Raw genomic sequence first — 18599 nt, 5'->3', positions numbered from 1 at the left:
AGTTCTGGAGACCTCACTTACACAAAGATAAGATAACGAGTCCAGAGACGGGTAACAAAAATGGTGAAAGGTTTGGGGGATAAAACATATTGAGAGTGACTTCAGGAACTTAATATGTACAGTCTGGAGGAAAGAAGGGAAAGTGGAGACATGATTGAAACCTTGATAAAAAAGAGAGCAATCAGCGCACACAAATAGAAACAAATAACCAGAATAAAAATTGCAAGCTGAACACCAAAAGGAGCAAATCACAACACCTCAATAAATGGCAAAAATATATAGAATGGTGCAGCGCAATGAAAATATAGTCCATACACTTTGCAATAAAGAGTATAACAACGATGGAATACATTCAGATGGATGTGTGCTGTCTCACATTCACCTGCTTCTCATGCCAGCTGACACGAGCAGCAGGTGAATGTGAGACAGCACACATCCATCTGAATGTATCCCGTCTATGCTGCTGGATTGATCCATCGTTGCTACCCCATGTGTGGTAACAAGCTTGTCTGACCATCTGTTCATTCAGTGGTCCACTAGATCTGGTAAGAGTGCATACTATTGACGGTGGAGGATTTGTCACTTTGAATATTGATTATCAGCTGAAGATTCCTTTATTATTACGTGGTGGCTTCATTCTACATCGTTGTTATACTCTTTATTGCAAAGTGTATGGACTATATTTTCATTGCGCTGCACCGTTCTATATATGATAGAAACCTTTAAATACATCAAGGGGGTGAATAAGGTTCAGGAGGGCAGTTTTTTCCATGACCTCAAACTAACTGAAGGAAAGCTCAAAACTAATCTTATAAAGCATTATTTTACTGATGTCATGGTTATGCAATAGAGTTTGTCGATCAGCATACCTGTCCATGTGTTCATCTCAAGAGACCAGCTGACCCTCACCTGACTGCTTTTGTAACCTCTCCTCTAAGCATGGCCCCACCCCAGGCCCTATCAGGGAACCCTATATTAACCTGTGCACTGCAAGCCAGCAGTGCTGAACAACCATTGTGTGTTAGCCTCTGTGTGTACTTGCTGTATTTCCTACGTCTGATTCCTGTTACCGACTTTGGCCTGTTCTTAACTATTCCTGTCTGCTCGTGACCCTGACCTTTGGCGTGTTCCCGACCATCCCTGTTTGCCTGTGACCCTGAACCTTGGCGTGTACTCTGTTGTCCTTGTCTGCTTGTGGCCCCAACCTTGGCTTGTCCCTTACTTTCCTTGTTACCAAACATCGTTGCATAACAGCATACTGTCACACAGAAGCGGACTCTTGACGGAGACGTAAAAGAGCACTAGCTGCTGAGGAGACACGACCCGGTTCCTCGAAGATATTCCGAAAAAGTTTCAAGAAATCAGACAGGCTAGAAACCACTGGATCATTCAGTTCCCACAGAGGGGCAGCCCAAGCTAGCGCCTCGCCGGACAGAAGGGATATAATATAGGCTACTTTCACCCGATCGGACAGGAAGTTTTGGGGCTGAAGTTCAAAATGAATCGTGCACTGGCTAAGGAACCCCCTGCAAGCCTTGGAGTCCCCAGAGAAACGGGCCGGAGCTGGCAGTTGTAATGATTGTGTGGCTGCGACTGGTGCGATAGGTGCAGCAGCAGATAGCGGTTGAGGTTGTTGAACCGGGGGTCCTAATGAGGCCTGAACCTGTTCAAAACAGGATGCCAAATCCTGAAGGAATCGCATCATTTGGGTCTGATGCGATTCCTGGGTCTCAAGTCTGCGAACTAAGCCCGGCAACGGATCATGTGCGGGTAGCACAAACTGTCAGGTCACCTGTATCCAGGTGACAGATGCACCCCGTTGGGATCAGGAGTGCACTGCAAGGTAGTGGACCCTACAGCTGACTGCTGCGGATTGAACCCTGGGAGGTTCAGGAAGCAGGTCTACTGGATCACTGACACAGATCCCACTGGGAGCTAGAGCATAGATTCCCCAGGGCGCGGAGTCTAAGAGCCAGCAGGTGTTCACCAGAGCCTTTAATGGTAAGGATGGACTGAGCTGCAGTCTGGCTCCAGGTCGCGGCCCCCAGGGTCTCACAGCTCACGCTCACGGTAGACTACAGGAGAAGAGGAAGGAGGCAGCAGGCTGGAACAACAAGGAAAGTAAGGGACAAGCCAAGGTTGGGGCCACAAGCAGACAAGGACAACAGAGTACACGCCAAGGTTCAGGGTCACAGGCAAACAGGGATGGTCGGGAACACGCCAAAGGTCAGGGTCACGAGCAGACAGGAATAGTTAAGAACAGGCCAAAGTCGGTAACAGGAATCAGACGTAGGAAATACAGCAAGTACACACAGAGGCTAACACACAATGGTTGTTCAGCACTGCTGGCTTGCAGTGCACAGGTTAATATAGGGTTCCCTGATAGGGCCTGGGGTGGGGCCATGCTTAGAGGAGAGGTTACAAAAGCAGTCAGGTGAGGGTCAGCTGGTCTCTTGAGATGAACACATGGACAGGTATGCTGATCGACAAACTCTATTGCATAACCATGACAACTGAAAGGGTAGTTGATGGTTGGAATTAACTTCCAGCAGAGGTAGTGAGACAGTCAACAGTAAATGGCTTCAAACATGCTTGGGAAAAACATAGATCTATACTCGGACAAACAATTTTACAAAAAAAAAAAAGAAAAAAGAGAAACTAAAACAAACAAACAAAAACATTTTTTTTTTTTTTTAAATGGGTAGACTTGATGGACTACTCAGTCTTTTTCTGCCATCAGTTTTCTATGTTTCTAATTAAAAACCTTTCCAAAAAGCATTTTATTTTAGAAAAACAAAAATTGTACATATGCAAAACAATAAAGATAATCCTAATGCCGCGTACACACGGTCGGACTTTTCGGCTACAAAAGTCCGACAGCCTGTCCGACAGACTTTCGACGGACTTTTGGCGGACTTGCGGCAGACTTTCTTACGAACGGACTTGCCTACATACGATCACACAAAAGTCCGACGGATTCGTACGTGATGACGTACATCGGACTAAAATAAGGAAGTTGATAGCCAGTAGCCAATAGCTGCCCTAGCGTGGGTTTTTGTCCGTCGGACTAGCATACAGACGAGCGGATTTCTGGGTCCGGCGTGGTTACGACGTAAAGATTTGAAGCATGTTTCAAATCTAAAGTCCGTCAAATTTGAGGCTGGAAAAGTCCGCTGAAAGTCCGCTGAAAGTCCGCTGAAAGTCCGGGGAAGCCCACACACGATCGGATTGTCAGCCAGCTTTCGTCCGTCGGCGTCCGTCGGACTTTTGTAGACGAAAAGTCCGACCGTGTGTACTCGGCATAAAACTGAATTTTCAGTGTAATCAAAATGGATTTAATGTATTTTCTTCCATAACTTCAGGAGAAAATATCTAGCTTTGTATAATATATAAAGAAGTAAATTAGTATTTTAAATTGACAGGTGTTTTCTAAGACATGGCCATACATTACAGACTAACAAAATCCAGTTCAAAAACTGTTCACCTATTTAAAAAAGAAAGAACAATATTGATAATATGTACAGTAATTGCTTACATTGGAGTAACACAACAGATGAGCAATAAATCTTGTTATTGCAGATCAAAAGGGTCCAACCATAGGATGCTACCAAACTAGAACTGCTGAAATAGCATAAATGCTGCAAAACGTGTTTACAGGTTATTTTTCCATTAAATTGTTTATCAGAGTTTTCTCTTTGGATTCTGTAACTACAGTATCTACTTTAAAACAGAAGCTTTGATATCTAGCAGCTAAGCAAAAGCAGCTGTACATCTTTGTAATGAGATGTACACTTAGTGACTTTGGCATCTCCTCATCTAGTCTATGGCAGTCATATGCACAACAAGGAAGCCTTTAGGAAATCTGCACATAGTAAATGGACACCGTAAAATGCTGAATGCTGAAGGGCCAGATTTATATTGGATGGATTGTTTTATAAAAACTAACAGCGGCTTCAGGGGAAGTACATGCATCGTCTTAAATCTGAACTCCAGGTAGATATACAACACTACTATTTAATCGTATATATGAAAAAAGCAGGTATTATAAAAAATATAGCTAGTTTTATTATATTCTAAATATTCTTATAGACTTAATCCCATTTTAGTTGTCCCATTCTATATCCTATTCCTTTTAGTCCCATTAATTCCACATCCTCCTGACACACTATTATATAGAAACCAAGAGTATATAAGTTATAAATAATGGCTTTAAATTATTATTTTGTCTTTTACATTGGTGCCTTTATTGTAGTTCTCTTCTGCCAAATGCAACATAGAAAACAGAAACATACAGCCAGAGCTACAATGGAATCGTTTAGATCAGGGGAAGGCAACCTCGGCCCTCCAGCTGTTTTAAAACTACAAGTCCCATGAGACATTGCAAGATCCTAACAATCACAGGCATGACTCCTAGAGGCAGAGGCATGATGGGACTTGTAGTTTCAACACAGCTGGAGGGCCGAGGTTGCCTACCCCTAGTTTAGATCAAAGCATATTCATGTGTTAGAAGGGCCCAGTCAAAGGCCAGACCTAAATCCAATTGAGAATCTGTGGCAAGACTTGAAAATTGCTGTTCACAGACGCTCTCCATCCAATCTGACAGAGCTTGAGCTATTTTGCAAAGAAGAATGATCAAAAATGTCACTCTCTAGATGTACAAAGCTGGTAGAGCCATCCCCAAAAAGACTTGCATCTGTAATTGCAGTAAAAGGTGGTTCTACAAAGTATTGACTCAGGGGGGCTGAATACAAATGCACACCACACTTTTAACATATTTATTTGTAAAACATTTTGAAAAACCATTTATAATTTTCCTTCCACTTTACAATTATGTGCCACTTTGAGATGGTCGATCACAAAAAATCCCAATAAAATACATTTACGTTTTTGGTTGTAACATAATAAAATTTGGAAAATTTCAAGGGGTATGAATACTTTTCCAAGGCACTGTATATGTGAATCCACAGTAGCGCAATGTTGTAAAATTGTTTGTAAAAGTGACAACATTGCGCTACTGTGGATTCACATATGTGATCATTTTATATGTCTGTATTTCACTTATTTTGGCACCTAAACGCTTGTATAAGCGTTAAACACTTTTAAAAGTGTCAGGCATTTTTTACTGCAAAAATGCTGCTGCCAGGAGGAAGGCTTCTAGGAGTTTTGTTTTTTTTTTTTTTTTGACCAAACAAGTCAAACTTTAACAAGAATTGGTTAATCATACCCATTTTTTCTGATTCACTCTGGGGTGTACTCTCACTATTATGGTTTAATATTTTTCCTGCTGTTTGCGTGCCATAATAAGGCCTGTTTCACAGGAGCTTCAGCTTGTATAAAAGCAGTGTGAACAGCAAACTTTAATGGAATTTTCAGCAAGCATGTGCAAAGCCTTTGGCAAGCTTTGAGCAGTTTTCTGTAATCCTTTAACCACTTGAGCCCTGGAAGATTTTACCCCTTCCTGACCAGAGCATTTTTTGCAATTCGGCACTGCGTCGCTTTAGCTGACAATTGCGCGGTCGTGCGACATTGTACCCAAACAAAATTGACATCCTTTTTTTCCCACAAATAAATCTTTCTTTTGGTGGCATTTGATCGCCTCTGCGTTTTTTATTTTTTGCGCTATAAACAAAAAAAGAGCGACAATTTTGAAAAAAAATGCAATATTTTTTACTTTTCGCTATAATAAATATCCCCAAAAAATATATAAAAAAACTAATTTCTTTCTCAGTTTAGGCCGATATGTCTTCTTCTACATATTTTTGGTAGAAAAAAACACAATAAGCGTATATTGATTGTTTTGCGCAAAAGTTCTAGCGTCTACAAAATAGGGGATAGATTTATAGCATTTTTATTGTTATTTTTTTTTTTTTTTGCTAGTAATGGCGGCGATCTGCAATTTTTATCATGACTGCGACATTATGGCGGACAAATCGGACAATTTTGACACATTTTTGGAACCATTGGCATTAATACAGCGATCAGTGCGATTAAAAATGCACTGATTACTGTAAAAATGTCACTGGCAGTGAAGGGGTTAACACTAGGGGGCAATCAAGGGGTTAACTATGTTGCCTGGGAGGTGATTCTAACTGAAGGGGGAGGGGACTGACTAGAGGAAGTGACAGATCATAGTTCCTAGTTAATAGGTGCACACAATCTGTCACTCCTGTCAGAACATAACAGGGAAGTGTGTGTTTACACCCACTCGTCCCTGTTCTGTGTCTCCTGGTCACGATCGCTCGTGGCCGGCGGTCATCGCCGCCATCGGCCACGAGCATCAGCTATCCAGACCCTGCCAGCCAATATATAGCTACATGGTTTCGTGCAGGGGAGCCAACCTGCTGTAGTATAACTGGCTGGTCCGGAAAAAAAAAAACTACTGTTTTTTTTTTTTTTTTCTTCTTTTTTTTTTAAAATAAATTCTATATTTAAGTTGAGCAGAGGAATAAACAATTGTCAAGTCAACATACTAATCTATACAGGCAATTCTTATATAAAGAGTATACAAAATGCTTGCTTACAGAGAAGATCAGACTCACCTAAGTTTTTATTTGTTTTTAGAAACAAAAGTAGGGTGGGGATGCTGGATAAGTTGTGCGTGAAATGGGGTTAAGGGGGTCCAAAAGCAGTAAGTATTGCAGGAAGATATAGTACGAGGGGGAAAAGAAAGAAAAAAAAAACAAGTGGGAAGAGGTTCGGAGAAGGGGATTGGTAGAGGGGGAGAGGTATACTACTATATACAGTATCTCACAAAAGTGAGTACATCCCTCACATTTTTGTATATATTTTATTATATCTTTTTATGTGACAACACTGAAGAAATGACACTTTGCTTTTTATCATGACTGCGACATTATGGCGGAGTGTACAGCTTGTATAAATTTGCTGTCCCCTCAAAATAACTCAACACACAGCCATTAATGTCTAAACCGCTGGCAACAAAAGTGAGTACACCCCTAAGTGAAAATGTCTAAATTGGGCCCAAAGTGTCAATATTTGTGTGGCCACCATTATTTTTCAGCACTGCCTTAACCCTCTTGGGCATGGAGTTCACCAGAGCTTTACAGGTTGCCACTGGAGTCCTCTTCCACTCCTTATGATGACATCACGGAGCTGGTGGATGTTAGAGACCTTGTGCTTCTCCGCCCTCCATTTGAGGATGCCCCACAGATGCTCAATAGAGTTTAGGTCTGGCTTGGCTAGTCCATCAGCTTTACCCTCAGCTTCTTTAGCAAGGCAGTGGGCAGTCTTGGAGGTGTGTTTGGGGTCTTTATCATGTTGGAATACTGCCCTGCGGCCCAGTCTCTGAAGGGAGGGGATCATGCTCTGCTTCAGTATGTCACAGTACATTTTGGCATTCATGGTTTCCTCAATGAACTGTAGCTCCCCAGTGCCGGCAGCACTCATGCAGCCCCAGACAATGACACTCCCACCACCATGCTTGACTGTAGGCAAGACACACTTGTCTTTGTACTCCTCACCTGGTTGCCGCCACACACACTTGACACCATCTAAACCAATACCTTTATATTGGTCTCATCAGACCACAGGACATCATCCAGTAATCGATGTCCTTAGTCTGTCTTCAGCAAACTGTTTGCGGGCTTTTTTGTGCAGCATCTTTAGAAGAGGCTTCCTTCTGGGACGACAGCCATGCAGACCAATTTGATGCAATGTGCAGCGTATGGTCTGAGCACTGACAGGCTGACCCCCCACCCCTCCAATCTCTGCAGCAATATTGGCAGCCACTCATACATCTGTTTTCCAAAGACAACCTCTGGATATGACACTGAGCACGTGCACACAACTTCTTTGGTCGACCATGGCGAAGCCTGTTCTGAGTGGAACCTGTCCTGTTAAACTGCTGTATGGTCTTGGCCACCATGCTGCAGCTCAGTTTCAGGGTGTTGGCAATCTTCTTATAGCCTAGGCCATCTTTATGTAGAGCAACAATTCTTTTTTTCAGATCCTCAGAGAGATCTTTGTCATGAGGTGCCATGTTGAACTTCCAGTGACTAATATGAGAGAGTGAGAGCAATAACACCAAATTTAACACACCCGCTCACCATTCACACCTGAGACCTTGTAACACTAATGGGTCACATGACACCAGGGAGGGAAAATGGCTAATTGGGCCCAATTTGGACATTTTCACTTAGGGTTGTACTCACTTTTGTTGCCAGCGGTTTAGACATGAATGATCTGGATCTTCTAAATATTTGCTTCCTGTTACTCCCTCCACGGTAGCCCTTAGACTAGAAGGAAGGGAACAAATGTATATGTCAGTTAGAGTCTATTGCATTCTAAAATACTGTCACTGTTAAAAAGGTAGCATGCTGACAGAAAGAGAGACCAGAGTGATGGTCACAAGAGTGTGGTGATTCTGCTTTATTTTAAAGTCAGCCGGCTGTGAGCAGATTGCTAACAAAGTACAATTGCAGTGGAGAAAAAGCAAGGTCAGTGACCTGCCACTCCTGTCTATTAGGAATGCCTGGGTGAGGGCCTGAACAGAATTAAAAATATATATATTTAATTTATGTGTTTTATACTGTGTTCCTGAAGTTCAGCTTTAAAAAGGGGCATATCCATCAATTAATATAGTAAGCTGCTTAGCCAAGTAAATATAAAAAAAAGTACAGGCTACATTTAGGTTGATTTTAAAGGGCCTGTTTATCAATTTTTCAACACAAGATTTCATTAGAAAAAGGTGTGAATTTTGGGTGAAATTTGTGTATTGGTGAAAACATTGATGAATGGATTGTTGATGCATTTAAAAATGTTCTTTATATGATAAATTGAATGCTTTTAGCTTCTTTATTTTACTGAAGGTAATGTGTAGATTTTTGAAGTTCAAGTTTACAGTTTTCTGTTTTGCTCATATTTACCAGTTGCCACACAAAAAAGATTCAACGATTTTAGTAGAATGGAATAAGTGATTCTTGGTCATCAAATTTATTGCATTTTCTTTATCATACATTATGGGACACAGAGCAACCATAATAATAAATATGGGTTATACGCCACCTATAGGTGAATGGACACTGGCAGATAGTCAAACAGGATGTCCTCCCCTATATAACTCCTCCTACACAGGAAGCACCTTAGTTTTTTTGCCAATGTCTGTAAGGTGGTGGTCACTGATGTGATACATGTGCTCTTGGAGAACACTTGGAGGTCTGGAACGGTTATACTAAGAATCAAGGGCTTCAATCGGATCCATTCAAAAAAGCTGTCAGCCAAAATGGATGGTACCCTAGCCTCATGGGAAGGAGAGAAGATTCCTCAAGGTTTGCCTGTAATGCAGCCTTACAGCGCTGGACCCTGCGCAGTGTTTGTTCTGACCAAGGTGCTTTCTTGCAGGGTGCTATACAGGTCCAGGGGAGTGGACCCCACATTAAGGGGACCCAGTCCCTGAAGGTCTTTTATGACAAAGCCAGCCGTGATGGGTGAAGATTGGACTCCTGTTATGATCAGAGTCCTGCAGCAGGAATGGTAAGTCTGCATTCTTTTGCCGTTTCTCTTTGTAAAAAAATTAAAAAAGGAGGTCTGACTGTCTGGTCTTCTCTCAGTAGCCCCTAGGGGCAGTTTGCTGTTAAAAACATGCTCTGTGTAATTATTAGAAGTATGGGCTGCCGTTTCTCCTCCAGCCACTAGAGGGCACAGGGACCTATTTGTATATAGGCAGGAAGTGGAGGCGCGGCCATGTTTGCCATGTGGACAGCAGGGCCTCTTGAGACGTAACAGCATTTAGAAAAAAGAGAGATCCCCCTTCATTGGGACTTTAAAGGCAACATACACTTGGATAGTACAAAAAAGTAAATTTTATTGAATATACATAAAAAACATATTCGATCAAACAAATGATCGATGATTAAAAACCATCAAAAAGAGTTGATACAGAAAAAATATACATACAAAAAAAGACAAAACAACAATTTACATGAACAGTGTGACAATGTAATAATACTCTCCGGTAAATAGTGATCCCCGGCACCCACTGTATTTCTGGTTAAACACCTTCCTCAGGGATATAGCATAGGAGTAAGTATAGTCACAATATGTTTTCAACATGCAAAGTAATTCCAATAAAGGAAAAAATAGGTTAAGCAACTGTATCAGAGGGGGCATAGGTGGGCGCCCAACAGGATGCGGTAAATAGAACAAAATAAGTTCGAGGTTATATGTCTACCTGCTAGGTAGCAGAGACTGGATTCTGGCAGCTTTACGGGACGTTGTCCAATAGCCAATAGTAATAACTGGTCAGAGCTTTAAATAAAGCTTCTAGTCAGTAACACCAGGGGTTCCAAGAATTATAAATATGTATCATCCCATGCAGATGAGTGTATGAGTCCCAGAGGATGGCGTCTCCCCGCTCTGCAGTGCTTGAAGCGTGTTTTGTTCTATTTACCACTTCCTGTTTGGCGCCCACCTATGCCCCTCTGGTACAGTTGCTTCACCTATTTTTTATTTATTGGAATTACTTTGCATGGTATGTATACCTCTTTGGATGTTCTGACCGTTGTGTGATGGCTAATATAGATGTTGCTGTCTACTCTTAACCTATTATGACATGTCCTTTTTATTTTCTATAGTTAAAAACATATTGTGACTATACTTACTCCTATCCTATACCCCTGACAAAGGTGTTTAACCAGAAACGCATCAGGTACCGGGGATCACTATTACCTTGTCACACTGTTATGTAAATTGTTGTTTTGTCTTTTTTTGTATGTATATTTTTTCTGTATCAACTCTTTTTGATGGTTTTTAATCATCGATCATTTGTTTGATCGAATGTTTTTTAATGTATATTCAATAAAATTGACTTTTTTGTACTATCCAAGTGTATGTTGCCTTTAAAGTCCCAATGAAGGGGGATCTCTCTTCTTCCTAAATGCTTAATAGGGATGTGGCAACCACACTTTTTGGGATATGACATGATGAAACCCTCCTTTTTGCGAGACATAACAGCAGCCCATGGTTACTAATGATGTGTGAGTACTTACTATGGGAGAAATGTGTGGCCAGACAAGTCATGATTATTTACTGCATACTTAATGCTTAACTGGGGGGGGGGGGGCGAGCTGTAAAACTGTAAGTCGATACATCCCTAGCAGTGCACTTTAAAGTGTTGTGTCTCCAAAATACTGTGCATTTGGCACAGAAATAGTATGGGGCCTGGTGCAGTTGAACAGGTGCATACTTGCAAACTTCAGAATAATGTGCATTTTGTCTGCAGGAGCTTACTTTTAGGCTGATTTGAAGCAGAAAAAGACTGCATGGCATGCATATGTGCTAAACTGGTAAAAACTAGTATGGGACCAAGTGCAATTGGGCAGGTGAAGCATAGAATACATGCTTGCAAGCTTGTTGCCTAAACGCATGTTTAAATAAACACGTTTTGCATAAATGTTGCATACATACATGTGGCATAAGCACAAGTTTGGAAGAACATGGGCATCGGCGCACTTGAAGGAGTTGTGTCTCCAGAATAGCATTGGGTCTGCAGGAGCTCAGTTTTGGGCTTCTTCTCACTTGTGTGCGACTTGAAATTCGCACATTTTTGCCACGACTTTGATGCGATTTTGCGGCGATGTGAAGCAATGCCTGTGTAATCTTGAGATCTATGGACCTCAAGTCGTGTCAAGGTCGCACCAGGGTAATGCAGGGACTGCTTTGAAGTCGCTGTGACTTGAAGACGCACAGATGTGAAGGGTACAGATTGGAAATCATGGGGTACGACTTGTCAGGTGACCTTGCAGTCCCAAGTCGCAGGACAGGTTGTACAGGTGTGGAAGAGGCCTTAGTCTGTTGAAGCAGCATAGAGGCTGCATTGGATGCCTATGTACTTGGCTAATCCTAACTATAACTAGTATGGGCCCAGATGCAGTTGAGCAGGTGCAGCATAGTATACATGTTTCATAATGCTTGCTTGCTTGCATAGGCACATGTTTGCATTAGACACGTGCTTGCTTCCTTGAATAAACACAAGCCTGCATAGGCACATGTTTGCAGAGGGCCCCGGCCCACCGCCCATGGCCCCCGCGCCCGACAAGCTTTTGTTTGGCCACAGTATGTTTTGGGCAGCAGAAGAAGTCCTTCTCAGGTGGCAGTTTCTGTGATGGTGTCTCCATCCCCTCAAGTGCATTGCTTTAGGACATCCTATATAGTCATTGTTATGGTTGCTCTGTGTCTCGTGATATATGATCAAGAAAATAGTTTTTTTCGTCATACTTACCTGTAAAATCCTTTTCTTTGAGAACATCACGGGACACAGAGATCCCCCCCATCTTTTTTGGGATATTCATTGCTTTGCCACAAAACTGAGGTACTTCCTGTGTAGGGGGGGTTATATAGGGAAGGACTTCCTGTTTGACTATCTGCCAGTGTCCATGCACCTATAGGTGGCATATAACCCATATAGTCATTATTATGGTTGCTCTGTGTCCTGTGATGTACTCAAAGAAAAGGATTTTACAGGTAAGTATGACGAAAAAATCCTATTTTTGTTGATAAGTATTTATTGTGAATTCAAATACAAAACAGTACAAAATATAATGTATGAAAGTAAAAATTCAACAAAACAAAATATTACTGTAAGTTACAGCTCTCTTAAGCACGTAACTCACAAAATGTTATTTAGTTACTGTATCCAAGAAATCATACTTATGACATACATTACCACTTATATAAAAGGCATAATTTTCAATTTTTTTTAATAAAGAAAAAAAAAAGGAAAAAAAAGAAGGGGGGGTGGGAAAGAGGTGCACTGCAACAAATGCCAATCATTGGATAGAATAAAAGAAGGCCATAGAGAATCAACAAATAACCTCGTTAACATTCAAGATTGAAATCCATTAAAGGTGAAAAACCGCTAGGGGTCTGTAATCATATCATAGTACAGTGTAGTGGGTTTTAAACTAAAACCAACATGGCCATATCGCAGAATATTTTTCAGTTGAACCCCTAGCCATATATGTTAATTCTTCCATTAAACAAAGATCATCAACTTTGGCTTAGCCTCCGGGACAGAGTAGGTACAGATCATTGTCCCCAAAAAATTGAGATTAAGGATTTGGCAGCATTTAATTAATGCGGGGTCACTGACCTCCTATATTGGCATATTGGTTCTTTTGTGCAATGAAACAAAATCGACCAAGGTTCAAACCTAATTTATTGCATTTTATTATTCACATACTTCAATAACATAAACATGCCAGCATGAAAACATCTACCATCTTATATTATGTTTGTGTTTTTCATGAATTTACTGCAAGAAAATCTGAATGATGTCCATTATCATTCCAGTTTTGATGTATGTTTTTATTTTATAATAATATTTCATTGACTGAAAAATTGCTAGGATGAAGACAGCTCTGGCAAGAGAATACGTTCAAAGTCTATGCCTTCAACATTAGACAAGATTTCAACCCCAATAATCTCCCGTAGCCTGGAATCATCTTGTCCAGTGATTGAAGGTATGTCAGGCAATTATCATTACACCTCCCTGCTTCCTAAGTTAGTATTATAGATTTGAAATATGTACTGTTAAAGATAATGATACTAAATTGGATAGTGTGAATGACATCCTCCAGTGTATGACTGTTGGTCCTATGCTCCATGGAGCTCCTTTTCTTCCTGGTTGCTTCACGTGACCTGGTCTGCGGCTGTCCTCTGGCTGGCCTGGATTGGTGTGCATCTCTTAGGGAAACGGTTGTACTGGCTGACACTTTGGGGGAGATTTCCTAAGACTGGAGAGTGCAACATCTGGTGCAGCACTGCATGGTAGCCAATCGGCTTATAACTTCAGCTTGTTCAATTAAGCTTTGACAATAAAACCTTGAAGCTGATTGACTACCATGCACAGCTGCACCAGGTTTTGCACTCTCCAGTTTTAGTAAATCTTCCTCTTTATGACAGGTGTTTTTTCTCTACCATGTGTGAGTTGCCATTTGATTAATTAAAGGTGTTTTATATGCTACACTAAGGCTGACACCCTCTGGTGATCTTTTATATTTATGCAGATATTTTCTTCAATCTGTAAAAGAAGCTGCTACAGAGTTAACCCTTTATGGGTTATTATGGCCTTTTATCAACTTCTGTTACATCTTTTTATAGTCAGCCATTTATATTTAGCATCTAAGTTACTTATTGCGTCATTTTCTAATTTTTGTATTATCTGACGATCATGAGCGACTCACCCATTGCAACCATGCAACTGGTAGATTGTGGCCCCCTTCCTCACTCTATTGGATGCTGCTGCATCTGAGGTATAAGTACATTCCAGGAAGTGGAACACCCTGTGTTACTTACTCTTGACCTCTGAACTCTGTTTTTCTGTTTACAAACTTTTATTGAGTGTAAAAACATTGGTACAAAAAAGTTGTTTACATATGCTATGAAAGTACAATAAAGAAAATTACAAATATGTAATATTGTCATAATGTATTCAATATTTGAAAGACATTTTTATTAAATGTTAATTAGTAATATAACTTTAGTATCGTAAAATATCATCTTTATTGTCATCTCTTAAAAGGTATCACTATTCTGAATTGAAGAAATGATTAGAGTGATTAAACCATGGGTTCCATTTTTTATCATATAAATGATACGTATTGTGTACTGTGTGAAATATTTTTTCCATGAGATTTATTTTATTAATTCTAGTTTTTAAATGTGTTAGAGGTATCGATGGTGATTTCCAATGATATGCAATCAACCAGTGTATTGCTACATATATTGTATGGATAAGTCTCATTTGATGAATAGGTAGCCCAGGGATTGAGCAGTTTTGGGGAGTGAGTCAAATTATGTCATCTGAGATTTTAGATGCTCTGTTTTACATACTATTGCCCCACCCCGTTCTGCGTTACATACTACTGACCCCTGTCTTCTGTGTTAAATGCTACTGACCTCTGAAAACTTACATCTGCGCTCTATGTTACATAATACTGACCTCTGAACTCTGCATTTCTTACTCTTGTTCCTGCACTCTGTTACTTACTCCTGACCTCTGCACTGTCCTGACTGAGATGTATAATGTTGTGACAGACCAAACCTAGCTGGCATTGCCAAAACTCAAACCATTTAGCCAGGCCAGAACTCAAACCAGCCAGTCAGCTGAGCCACGTCAGAATTCAGGCCAGCCAGCTAGCCAGGCTCAGCTGGGCCATGCCAGAATTCAGCCCAGCCTGCCAGTCCAGATGCAAGCATAGCCAGGCCTAAAAGTTGTAGAGCAATTCAACCTGCAGTGCCAGTTTTTCAACCTTCATAGCAATGGCAAACATATAAAAAAAAAACATTATTTTGATTGTGAACAGGAACATGATAACACTGAAATAAATGGGAAGCATGTGCGTTTGTTGTGCAAAGCTTCCATTGCTTTCGCCAAGAAAAAAAAAAAGAGGCCATGCACTTCAGAACTTTTTAAAACATTGAAAAGACTGTTTAATAGACCTGTATAGGAAAACATAGTCACATCTGTGTCCTCTTATCGAGTGTCTCAGCTAACAGCAAAGAGGAAAAAAACATCTGAGGATGCTGAGATGATTAAAGAAGCCTATTTAGAAGCTGCTGATTCACTCTTTAATAACTTAAATAAAAGAACAGAAATAATATTTGCAATAGATTTCCTTCAGCTGCTCAGTTACGTTAGAAGAGTTGACGTCATGGCAGCTGATACAGATTTGGATGACTTCAGCTAGTTTCTCTGCAACTTGATGAATTGGTTGATGTGACAGACAATTCACACTTAGCTAGGCTTGTTAGAATGGTTTTCAGTGACTAAAGGAAGTAAAGGAAAAAGTTATTAAAATCTTTCATTTGAAAGGACATAGCGGGGATGAAGCTACAGTATCTATTCAAAAGTGAAAAAATAACGCTGAATATATTCAAAAATAAAAGCCTGTGAACAATACTACGGATGGGGCTCCTGCTTCCACAGGCAGGACAGATGGATTTTTAGTTCTTTTAGTTCTTTTGAGACATAAAGCTGAGAAGTTTTTGAACAGAAATGATATAAAGAAAACATTGATTAAGACAGGTAAAATTCAAAGAAGGTTGTTTAGGGAGTTGATTGGAGATCTTGAAATGGAGCAAGGTGATCTTCCCTCCCATACTATGTTGTGTTGTCTTAGCAAGGAAAAGGTTCTCTATCGCTTCAAGTAACTTCTGCCAGTCATAGTACCATTTCTAAATGACAGTAATAAAGAAGCATTTGTAGTGATGCTGGAAATTCTATCTGGCTTCAAGACAGAGGAGTAACTAGAACCTTCAGGGCCCGGTGCAAGAAACCATGAAGGGCCCCCTGACCCCTGGCTTTTGCCTCCGAGCCAAGTGGTGGACCCACTCCGGTCGTAAGTGCGGCCTTTGAGACCCTGGTAGGTCCGCTACTGGTGTCAATAGTTTTTTGGATTTTTTTTTCAATATTATTTTTTATTACTTTTTAAAAATTTTTAGGAACCCCGTTGGGGGGGCTTCAATGAGATATTAGGAATCTAAACAGATCTCTTTAAGACAGAAAAAGGAGATTAAGGACACAGCCCTCAATATCCATTTCTGCAGCCTCAGCTGCACAGAATGAATGGACAGGAATAGCTCTGTACAGAGCTTCCCGTTCATTCACAAACTGAAGCATAGTAAACACAGTTTACTACACTTCAGTTATCAATGGACAGTTATGAATTGTCATTTTAGACAAGGAAGGGGCATGTAATTGACATATATACTGGCCCCTTCACCGGCGCTGCTCGCCAATCTGACAGCAATCCCCGCAGCAGCCGGAGGGAGAGGGGAGGGGGGAACCAGGCAGCACTGCAGGGGAAGGAGGGGGGCTAGGAGACAGTACAGGGGGGACCAGAGAACAGCGTGGCAACCAGAGAACAGAACCAGGGGGACTTGAGAAGAGCACAAAAAACAGAAAACCGTACAAGGACCGGAGAAGAGCAGGAGGGGGGGTCAGGGAGAGAGCACAGAAGTTGCTGGGGACGATCACAGGGGGATCAGGAGAGAGCAGAGAATCCTGCAGGCAGCAGAAGGAAGCTGGTCAGGAGATATGGCATATAGAGGAACCGATGCCCTCCATGTTCCTACTGCAGCCGCTGAATGCCTCCAGGAGGGAGAGGAGGAGAAGCAGGCATTCAGCGGCTGAGGGAGGACCATAGAGGGCATTGGTTCCTCTAGATGCCGTATCTCCTGACCAGCTTCCTTCTGCTGCCTGCAGGCTTCTCTGCTCTCTCCTGATTCCCCTGTGATCTTCCCCAGCAACTTCTGTGCTCTCTCCCAGACTCCCCCTCCTGCTCTTCTCCGGTCCTTGTACTGTTTTCTTGTTTGACAGATTTTGATCTTTTGGAGAAACCGGTATGGAGACAAGGCAGTGTGAAGACATAATTGATTACCTATGGTAACGAATGTTCAACAAGCAGCCTGTCATTAAGCATGTACCTGAGATAGGTGGGATAACCTCTTGTAAGAGGGAGTTGTTGTTAGCACTCTCTCCGTGAGTGGTCCATCTCCCATAGCAATGGTTGAAGACTCGCAGCACAGAGGTCCCCAGCCGGTACCGAGATATGGAAGAGTCATGTGACATGAAGAGCACGTATAGAGTCAGCACTATGTGCGCGGTAGGACACCAGACCGTTACTGGGAGTGAGGTAGCGGTAAAGCACTGGACAGGTGGATGTGGAAAAGGCACAGCATGTCTCTCCCAATTATAGAGAAGCTGTACATAGTCACAGGGACCAAAGAATTAACTGGAGAACCGTTGCAGTGCAAGCGATGAAAATGGCACAAAAGTAAGGTACCTCATCTGTAGTCAAGTGATCCTGCCACAGGTGCAGGAGTACCCCCTTACCATTTCACACAGGGGGGGCCGGGATCTGGGGGTCCCTTTGTTAAATGGGGCTTCCAGATTCCGATAAGCCCCCCGCCCGCAGACCCCCACAACCACCGGCCAGGGTTGTGGGGATGAGGCCCTTGTCCTCATCGTCATGGGGACAAGGTGTTTTGGGGGGGCTACCCCAAAGCACCCTCCCAATGTTGAGGGCATGTGGCCTGGTACGGTTCGGGGGGCTGCTCTCTCGTTCCCCCTCTTTTCCTGCGGCCTGCCAGGTTGCGTGCTCGGATAAGGGTCTGGTATGGATTTTTGGAGGGACCCCGCGCCATTTTTTTATTTTTTATTTTGGCGCAGGGTTCCCCTTAAAATCCATACCAGACTGAAGGGTTTGGTATGGAATTTAGGGGGACCCCCACGTAATTTTTTTTTTTTTATTTTGGTTCGGGGTTCCCCTGTGGGGAATTCCCATGCCGTTTTTATCAATGAACTTTTATGTGTATTGTCAGACCGGCAATGCAATAGCCGCGAGTAGTTTTAAATGACTTTTTTCCTTTGAAATGTCATTTTGCTGTCAGACTGTTCTAAACACGGGAAACATGCGCCCCTTTACATGCATACTATAGACACCCCCCAGCTACGAAATTTAAAGGGTTATTGCACTTTTATTGTTTGACTTTAAGCATTATTAAAATCACTGCTCCTGAAAAAACGGCCGTTTTTAAAACTTTTTTTTGCATTGATCCATGTCCCCTGGGGCAGGACC

The 18599-nt window shown here is 41.8% G+C and overlaps 1 protein-coding gene across 7 annotated transcripts in view; it reads left to right on the top strand.

Annotated features, from left to right (window-relative positions):
• Positions 1 to 18599, top strand: part of ARHGEF18 (Rho/Rac guanine nucleotide exchange factor 18) — a 355668-nt gene that overhangs the window by 78884 nt on the left and 258185 nt on the right. For all 7 annotated transcript variants that reach the window (XM_073599247.1, XM_073599232.1, XM_073599238.1 and 4 more), the window contains exon 4: positions 13364 to 13478. In XM_073599247.1, the coding sequence (XP_073455348.1) occupies positions 13364 to 13478 (115 nt within the window). The remainder of the gene's footprint in view (positions 1 to 13363; positions 13479 to 18599) is intronic.

Source organism: Aquarana catesbeiana, linkage group LG01 (assembly GCF_042186555.1).
Source record: "Aquarana catesbeiana isolate 2022-GZ linkage group LG01, ASM4218655v1, whole genome shotgun sequence".
Classification (NCBI taxonomy): Eukaryota; Metazoa; Chordata; class Amphibia; order Anura; family Ranidae; genus Aquarana; species Aquarana catesbeiana.
This window is presented reverse-complemented; position numbering and strand designations above follow the sequence as displayed.